This window comes from Limulus polyphemus, unplaced genomic scaffold, assembly GCF_000517525.1.
Source record: "Limulus polyphemus unplaced genomic scaffold, Limulus_polyphemus-2.1.2 Scaffold3761, whole genome shotgun sequence".
Lineage (NCBI taxonomy): Eukaryota > Metazoa > Arthropoda > Merostomata > Xiphosura > Limulidae > Limulus > Limulus polyphemus.
Window position 1 is genome coordinate 57,160 of NW_013669371.1, and position 9,959 is coordinate 67,118.

Below are 9,959 nucleotides of genomic sequence, written 5' to 3' on the forward strand. Positions count from 1 at the left end.
GTCAGAGAAAATATTGTTGGCCACGTGAGATATAGCATTTGTTATAGCGCGACTGTTGAGACTAAGTGTATCGTAAAGTTGTAATTCGGAAAGAATAAACCAATTTTATTAAGTAAGGACTTGTGTCGCTAAAGTTTTGTCGGAACAAAGTTACGGAAAATCAACTAACGACTGGAGGCATAACAATATTGTGTAAGAATGTAAACAGCAGTGTTCTTCAACAGTTGTTCAATTGATATATGGAGGTTATGGCCCCACCTATTTTATACTGAGAATTATCAGTCATGTGAGTAGCAATGGTACAGCTGAGTAAATGCAAGGTTTCATGAAAACACTAAGGAACATTATGTTTAGTCAGTCTGGTGTGAAACATCATTTAGTTACTGTAATATGGAATTTAGTCTTCAGTAGTCAGTGCTATTATCTAGTAAAAGGAACCATCTCACGTGAGTAAAAGCAGGTGTATACACTGTGCTTGCATTTAGTGTTTAACAAAGATTGTTCCTTTTGTTTTACAATTTCCATCAAGTCTCATTACTTCATTTTCTATCGACTGAGTTAGTAATAAATTTATTATTACTCTGTAATCAGTATCTTGAGCAAATCTCCTGTTATCTAGCAAGACCTATCCAATATAGTTCTAAAGTTAATTACATTTCACCTGGATATATCACACTAGATACAAGCTTATGTGGAATAGTTTCTTTGATCATGTGTTGTGCACTGTTAGTTTAGAATCATTTAAGTCATTTGTACAAAACAGGAAGATATTCTGTGACAAATCTGTTTTTTATATGACAATAAATCAGTCAAATTTTAATTAAATCAAATATTCTTTTAATTTGCATTCAGTGCTTTTTTGTGCAGTTATTTGTTTCATTTTACCTTCTCTTATTCAACAGGTTTACTCAAACCTAATCAAATCTGGGCAAGTGCACCTACTACCACCAATTTAGAAACATTCAAGGTTTGTGTAAAATGTAACAAAAAAATGATACCATAAAAATAATTATCAACTAACTTAACATACCAGAATATTTCTAATTAACCCTTTTGCTGTGTAGTTTGGATATATCCAAATAAATATCTGTATCCACTGACTGCAAAATTCAGATTTACCCTATGGCTACTAAAAAAAAGTTTCTACTACAACATGCAGGAATATCCCCCTGTACTTGAAACATTCATCAAACCTGCATGCGTGCTGCCATCTGTGTTCTATGCCATAAAACCTGGATGTTTATATGCCTTATTACAAAATTGCCAACTTTGCAGGAACACATGTAGAATCTATATAAAGACAGGTTCTATATATTTTGGATATTGTTATCTAAATAATTTGTTTTATATTTTGTAATGATTTTGGCCTCTTATTGACTTAGTTTTGCCTATATTTATGCCATTTACTGGAAAATACTTTTTTCTAATCTTCCTCAATTTTTAGTTTAGATCATTATTTTTCACTATTCAATATGGTTTTTAAGGAATATTACTGTCAGATACAGAAAATATAGCTTTTCACAGTATTAAAAAAAGTAATACAAAGGGTCGAATTCATCCTTTTATTTTTTGGTGGATAGTTGACACTTTTTGGGAATGAACCTGAAAATTAATTGCACAGCAAAAGGGTTGATATAAGTTTTTTGTTAAAAATGTACAGTCTTCTCTATTACACCATCAACTGGTAAATGTAAACTCGGACATCTTTCTATATTGCTACATGATTTCTTAAAAAAGGAGTGGTGAATGTATAGTTAGTTTAGCTTTTTTTGGTTTTAAGTAATTCTTAATACAAGCTATTTAAAGTACTTAATACAAATTAAATTGCTCAAAACTAATGTTTAGCATTACGATTAATACTCAATACTTAAATTACTGAGAACAATGTTTGTGATTGTTTGATAACAATGTAGAATTATATAGGTGTTGTTTTTTTCCCCTCGAAACAAATACAGATTAGTTAGTTGAGATGGTTACTTTATGAATTTTAGAGCAGAAGCTTTGTCAGCTACAAGATGAATGAGAAAGCCCAACTTCAAAATATTCTAGCTTACCAAAAAAAAGATACGTGTACAAATTTGTAATTTTTTATTTTGAATAGCATTATACCTTTTTTTAAAAGTCAGAAATGATTGACAAAATGTAATTTAACTTTGGGAGGAAGTGTTTTGTATTCACATTTAACATGATGCAAGTTACTTGTTCACATGTATATAACAAGTTAAAATTCTTTGAAAGTTATATTGCATGAAAACAGTAATACAAATACAGTGGTTAGAAATGTTTTTTTTTTTTTTATGTATGATTTAACATGGAGACATTTTTTAGGCATGACATTATTGTACAATCAAACATTGTTCTACGTACAAACTAGTGTTCAGAACTAAAAATAAGTTATTGAAGTTTAGTAAAACGTTTTGTCCCAATAGCTTAATATATATACGAAGTATCTTAATAGGAAGATATCATTTACATATAATAAGAAAACTTTTGGGTAGTAACTCGTAACCTTTAAGAGTATTATAGCACATTCGTACCAAAATAAAGCTATGTAGTGTTAGTTATTTCTGAATTTCATCAATGCTAGAATGAGATGTAAATAATTAGTGTATAATAAAGGTAGATTCTTTATGAGATAGTGATCTTGCCACCAACACTTGTATAAATATGGGTGTAAATGTTACTTCAAGGACAGTAAGATAGATATTAGCATGAAGTGAACTCAGTGAATGTGTAGCTGCTCAAAACCACTGCTGAGATGGGGTAACCAAAAGGTTGAAATAAGCATTAGACTACAAAGCTAGACATTTACTCTTTTACTGGTGAATCCAAGTTCAAATTGTTTGGCAACATTTGATTACATTTAATAACAGATAGGAGAAAGGAATCACAGTCAGTGTACACAACATCTCCAAAAAGCATGGTGTGGGATCAGTAAGTGCTTGGGTCTGCATTACATACAACAGTGTTGGTGATCTACACAAGACCAGTGGCATCCTGACTGTTGAAGGGTACAGGCAGGCAAATTCTACTGGAACATGACTCATCTGGGAAGGATTCATCGATAACCCAATATGACTCTAAAGAGGCCAATGGAACACTTACAGCATGGTTTGGCCTGCACAAAGTTCCAGTAACATTGTTAAGGTTGTACGAGAAGGTTATAAGACAACCATATAAGTTGACTAAACTGTGGCGAGCAATATAGGATATTTAGAACAATTTACCACAATTGCACATTGATAAATTATACGGCACCATCAAAAGAAGGTGAATGCTTCGTGTAAAGTAAAGAGTTTGCATACAAAATACTAGTGCCCTGTACAACTTATTCACTTTTCTCTTGTATCTTCTGTGATATTTCATATCATTAATAAATTCAACATTAGTTTGCAATTACTCATTGTTTGTGACTCTGGTATTTGTGTTTTCAGTATTTTTTTTATTTTCCTTTACTGTAAATTGTGTCAATTAATTTAGCACATTTTGAATAACTTACAAAGTTAAGAACACAGGAAACATTATTCAAAAACCACAATTTCTGTATATTGCATCAGCCTATATCTGACTTCTACATACTCTGGCTTGTTTGATTTCTACAAACACAATTACTATAGTTGGCTGAAAATGTATTTGTTTTTGTAAATTCATTTGAGTGATATGTGTGGTAATGTAATCAAAATTTAATGCTGCAAGAGAAACTGTGAATAATTATTTTAAATGGCCATGTTATTCACTTAGTTTTAATATTATTTTGTGCAAATGTTTAGTGAATGTGATTTCCCAAGTCAAAGTTTGGAATTTAAAAAATATGACAGCTTCTCAAATTATATAATGTAAGACATAGAGAGGTTTAAATACTTTATATTGAAATGATTTAATGTCTCACCACCCCTTACAGTCCATGTTTCCACATCTAGTCCTGGTCTGTCTGGCAACCATGCATCTTGACTATAGCCCCGTAGCATACTTGATATTTAAAAAAAGGCTCTTCATAAGGGTGTTGTGCCTAAAGCATATCACTACTCTCAGGTGCTTTCCATTATTCATATAATGTACAAGAACAATAGTTTCCCAGTACCTGTTTCAACATTCAGATCACACAGAATTTCATAAGCACTGTGTTCTGTGACTTGATCAGTACATCTTTGCATGAAATGGCATGAATCCTCATTTCACCAGCTTTTTGAAGTATGCAACAACTAAATGGGAAGAATCACTTGAAGCAATATCCTGTGATGATCATGAATTCCATCAAAAATTTGTGACATGCTGTGTACCACTTTTGAAACTTTTATTCACCAGTTTACTGATAGAAAATGGCATGAGACTTGTTGCACTTATTAAGGTACACATGCTTCATTGAGTGTCACCATATATTGCCATTTTTCCTTGGCTACGTACAATTCAGGCCATTTCCCATAGTTGAACTTTCTGCCCTGGATATCTTATGGAAGTAGCTTGTAAATTGTGTCCCTTTTGAAGACGAAGATCCTTCTTGATTATTTTGAATACTGTTGGCTGGGACATGTGGATGGCTTTTCCACTGACCTTTGTATTTGTGATTTCTCACTTGTTACAAGATGTTATACTTTTCTTCCCACAGTTGGAATACAATTTGTTGCAAGTCTTTTTTTGAATAGTCCTGTACCCCAAGTTGATCCATATTCCTTTGTTTTCCAATGCCATTAAGTAGAAGGGGTATTTCCATCTTTGATAGTTGAAATCCTAGATATTAAAACTGCTTTTAGGTACTGTTACATACCCATTGCACTATTTCTCTCCACCTCCTTGTTAATTGTTTTCCAGTCTTTAAATATGTAGACTTATTTGTAAATCCTTTAGAACAATTCTTGCATTAGTATTTACCACAGCTTGCTAGTTGCATTTTAAATATATTTTTCTTTTTTCTTTATGGACTTAGGATATGGGATGTCATATAACACATGCAAATGAAGATGTTGTTTCAGCATGTACAGTGATATTCCTCTGTGTTAAACCTCACCTAGTGAGTCAAGTTCTGAAGAAACTAGAAGAGAAAAATGCCATACAATCACATCATCTTATTGTGTCTGTTGCTGCTGGAATTTCGATTCAATTTATGGAAAAAGTATTTTTTTTTCTTAAGTATTATTTTAAGTAATTAAATACTAGATAATGTTTTGATAGTATTATTGCTTATTTAATAAAAAGTATCACTGGCCTTCAGAAAATTGTACTTGAAGTAATTAATAAAGTGATTAACCATAATAAAAATTACTGCTAAATATATAAATTTATATATGTATAAAAAATATAAAAAAAAGACAGCTTTTGGGATAAACTTTTGTTATATTTTTTAAATGGGATATTGATTTAAATGTTTACAAACTTCAAAGGAACTGTATATTTCATGTGTGTGTTTATTGTTATAAAATAATGATGTGAACAAATCTCTTCGGAAAAACTACTGTGTATATTATATTTGATATTACTTGCAAACCTTTTTTCAACAAAATGACTGTGAAAATCTTTAGGCACTGATAATTTAAAAAAAGTCATCACAGATATCTGTGGTATCTTTCTTTGACACCTATCTGTATACATTAGAACATTCCTTTATTCACTTCAGTGAGGCCAAATCCTACTGAATCAATTATAAATCTGTGATTTAGGTCAAAATGAGTTTATAATGAATGCAAAAGTTTTCTAATATTTCTAGTACAGCACATATTTTAATGTTGTTAGAGTTTCAAATCAATTTCAATTTTTGACAAACGTGCTTATGTGTGAAAAGAGGTAAAGGTAAAAAATGTACATCAGAGGTTCCAAAAAATATCATATTCAGAATAATTTTTATCTTTAGCTATCAGGCTTCATCAAATCTACAGGCATTGGAAGAAAATAGAATGCATACAAAATTACAGACTGTAGAGGTTTAGTATATTATATTAAAATGATTTTATAGCCTCACCACATTGCTGCAGTCTATGTCATAGTGTCCAGTCATGCTCTACATGTCAACTGTGCATCTTGACAATAGCCCTACAGTGTAGTATTCATTGCCAAAGGCTCCATCCTAAGGCTCTTGTGTCCAAAGCACAACTCCACCTCCCTGTGGCTTTCCATAATCTATTTAGTGTAGGAAGACAGTGGTTTTCCAGTGGCCATTTAAACAGTCCAGTTGAACAGAAATCCATAGACATTGTTCCTGGTGGCTTGACTGGTATGTTTTTATAAGGAATAGCATGAATACCTATTTCATTCTTTAGCTGCTTGAGGTATGCAAATGTTTAAAGGATATGTTGTGTAAGAATCTTGTGTAAACATAACTTATATCACTTTTCCAAATGGAAATCTTTCTTATTTATGTTGCCTGGTGCTCATGGCAGCTTTTGCCACTGACTTTTTGCTTACCATTGCTAGGGGTAGGATTTGTTGCAAGTCTCTAGCTGGATGATCCTGATTCCCAAAGTTCATCCATATTCCTTTGTTTTCCAATGCCCATTAAATATAAGGGATATAACTGTCTTGGAAAATATATCTTTTGTGTTGTAAAGAGCTGTTACATACCCATCAGAAAAATAATCAATTTCCAGTGGTGTAAAGGTAATGAAGTAACTTTACTTGTGTAACTTTTTATCAATATGTACTTTTTAAAAAGTATTTATATTTTCAAATACTTTTACTCTAATCTAAGTAATTCTTAGTAAAATTACTTGTTTTTTTACTCCACCACCTTTCATTTTATACATTTCGTTACTATTCTCAAAACTCAAATTTGTGGCAGGCAGTCAAAACGCAAGGCGTGCATGCATGGGGATTTAAATCAGCCAATCGCATGCATTGCTTACATTGCTTCTTAGTGGCTGGCCAAGTTTAAACATGTGAATAATTCTGTGTGTCTATAATGTGTGCTGTGTTTTGTTTCTTGACCTCATGGCCCACAACATACATGTAGGGTTTGAGAGAACTGCAGATGAATGTGTACTTTTTTTTACTTTTGTTACTTGAGTACTTATTCAGTAGATACGTTTTTATTGTAACTTAAGTAAATTTCAGGATGGATACTTTTACTTGAAACTTGAGTAACATATTTTAGTACTTATTACACCCCAGTCAATTTCAATGACATCACACCACCTATGAAATATCAAACAATGTCACAATGTAGCTGTGATACGTGTCATTTCACTGTACCTTTATATTGGCTGTGGTTTTCATGGGACTCAAATAGCTTTTAAGTGAAAGTAAATGCACAAACCTTTTATATGCATGGTTATCTTATACCTTTTAATATTTTATTTGATTACATCATTTTGTAAGCTTCAAAGGTAGTTTGTGTGATGCCTTAATTCTGTACATCTAGAATTGGTGAAGTTCCCCATGCCACAAGTTTTACTCGAGTGAATTGTGCCACCATCATCTGACTTCTGTTAGTATATGTGCTCATATTAAGCATAGCACCTTTCGAAATATCACCACAAATGGCTTGACTTCCATAAAAGATGTATAAAATTTGATAATTGGTCCAAAAGTTTCAATTTTTTTACTGAACTGTTAAGGTCTTTGTTTTTTGAAATTCATATCTATATACATTTTTGAAGTAATTTTCCTTAAATTTATATATGGCCATATGTACATTAAGGGTAGCAAATCTCACCTGTGTTGCCAGTATTTAATGTGCAGATTTACATCTTGTGTATTCTGTCTTATTCGCACTTCTTAATAACTTTTATGTCTAAATAAGATGTGCATAAAAGCATGCAGTCAAGTGATAACAGTGCTTGCTGTTTATATCTTCAGTTTTGTTTTACCAATATCTTCAAAACACTTTTAATTCTGGTGTTTAGTAAGGGACTTGAGGTTAATCAATCCTTGAAATAATTATATTGTTATGGCTCTAGTCTGCTACTAAATTTAAGAGTGCAGAGTTTTTTACAGACAAAACAATATCTCAAGTCATTTATCATTTATATACTGATTAGTGTTGTGTTTTGTATATTATTTCATGATTGTGTTTATTTAAAGTGCAACAAACCTTACACCAAAAAACAACGATATTGTGTTTCCAGAAATCGGAGGAATCGTGATTTTATGAGCTGATTTGAATGTTCCCTTTTACAAAAATTATGGACGTGGCCATTTTGAATATGCATCTCATGATACAATTTTGAAATGCTATGAGTAATGTGGAATTCCCAAAAATACAAATGTGGCCACCTCAGCACTGTGTTCAATCAAAAAGGGAAAATGTAGACATGTAAAGGAATATAATTGGAACATTGTGGATAAAGACAATTTAAACAAGGAACAGAGTATGGAAAAGTTAATAAATTTTAATCAAGTCTAGGAAACTTAGATTCAAGAAATGTGAAAAGTGACTAAACAGCAAAAATAAAAGGTAGCATTGAATGTTATATAAATATTAGGGCCACAAACTGCAGTAGTCTAACGAAAGACATGAAGGTAAATGTTAATGGCCATCTTCAAGAAAAAAAAGACTCCATACAAACTCAATTTCTTAAATAAAATGTTACCAGCAGCACAACATTTTGTTACGACTTTGTCAGAATGTGGAATTATGGTATTGCTATTTTATTTCATTTTAGTAGTTTCATTATTATATACTACTGTCTCGTCCAGCTAAATTGAAAAACATTTTTTGTAGTAGAATAAGTTAAAAACCTATTCAACCACAGTCACCAAAAAAAAATCCACTAAAAAGGTATTCCTAATAGAGACAAAATATTTAAGTAGCTTTTTAGAGATCAAGATACACAATAGTGTGTCGTGCAGCCAAAACAACCTGCTGCAGGACACACTGTGTGTTGTTAACAGGAGTGATAGTTTATCAATTTTCCCATCTTCTGTATCTCGGACTGTGGTAATCCAAAATATCACATATTTTCAGTGGATGTGCTCTACTGGACTCTTACTTTACATATCATATTTCAAGGAAGTCCATTAAGAAATACCTGAGATATAACATCTCCAATTTTGATCAAGTTTCTTTCTATTTTTTTTTTTTGCACCAAAATTACAGAAAATTTATTTGATAGAAAAACATACTTAACTTTTATGGATATTTTTCAAATTTGGTACGCTGGTAGATCCTTTTTACCTACAATTACGAGTCTCATTTGTTGTAAATATAAGCCACTTTTGCAAAGTTATTTAGAGAAACCACTCAATTTGACAAAAAAAATTTGAACATGCCTACGCAAAAAGTTGTGATCTATCAGTAACATTTTTACTACAGTGTCACCTAAGAGTAAAAGTGGACTGTTTTGAGTCTTTTGGATTAAAGATGACTGACTTAGAGCAGCAAAAATATAAGGTGAAAGGATGTGCAGATACATAAGTATTGGTTAGGCCAAGCAAACTAGATTAGCAGTTTATACCTCAAGTTTTCAAAAAGAATTGTATGGGTGGACGGTTATTATTGATTATTCACTGCCAACTTTTCAGCACAAATTTACTAAATTTTATGAAATTCTCCTTATTCAAGATCATAAATAATGATGCTTGATATGGCTGTACTGATTGTAAGGGGTGATGACAAGAAACTGTTAATCTAAATTCCATGGCGTTGGTATAAAGGAAGTTAATAACACTGCTTTAGAGAGGAAAACTACCCATATATATATATATATCTTAAAGAATCTGGTTGGCTTTATAAAGGTCTGTTCTGATTAATAGGGTTGGGACTTAAAGCTAACATGGGTTACTATTGAGTGTCACTTTCTTACTTGCTGTAGTTTGTTGGTGTGTATTTTCAAAAAGTCATGATATCTAAATAAAAACACCTTAGGTGCAATAAAAAGTTGTGGCCTAAAAAAAAGGATTGAGTGTGCGACTTAAAGGAATGAAATCAAAATTGGCAGACAAACAGGTAGCTACACTTATAGCATTGATAAGAATTTTACAGCAAATATTCATTCATTAGTTAGCCAGGCTGAGTTATTTTGTTCAACTCT

General features: G+C 31.8%; 1 protein-coding gene and 1 long non-coding RNA gene across 4 annotated transcripts in view; one reads left to right on the forward strand and one right to left on the reverse strand.

Moving 5' to 3' along the window:
- LOC106469994 (pyrroline-5-carboxylate reductase 3-like) overlaps positions 1–9,959 on the forward strand; it is a 28,360-nt gene that overhangs the window by 7,869 nt on the left and 10,532 nt on the right. For all 3 annotated transcript variants that reach the window (XM_022398556.1, XM_013930514.2, XM_022398555.1), the window contains exons 3-4: positions 903–967; positions 4,925–5,110. In XM_022398556.1, the coding sequence (XP_022254264.1) occupies positions 903–967; positions 4,925–5,110 (251 nt within the window). The remainder of the gene's footprint in view (positions 1–902; positions 968–4,924; positions 5,111–9,959) is intronic.
- Positions 2,035–9,959, reverse strand: part of LOC106469995 — a 25,388-nt gene continuing 17,463 nt past the window's right edge. The window contains exons 3-4 of the long non-coding RNA XR_001291465.1: positions 9,691–9,696; positions 2,035–2,045 (exon numbers count right to left, since the gene is read on the reverse strand). This is a non-coding gene — a long non-coding RNA (uncharacterized LOC106469995). The remainder of the gene's footprint in view (positions 2,046–9,690; positions 9,697–9,959) is intronic.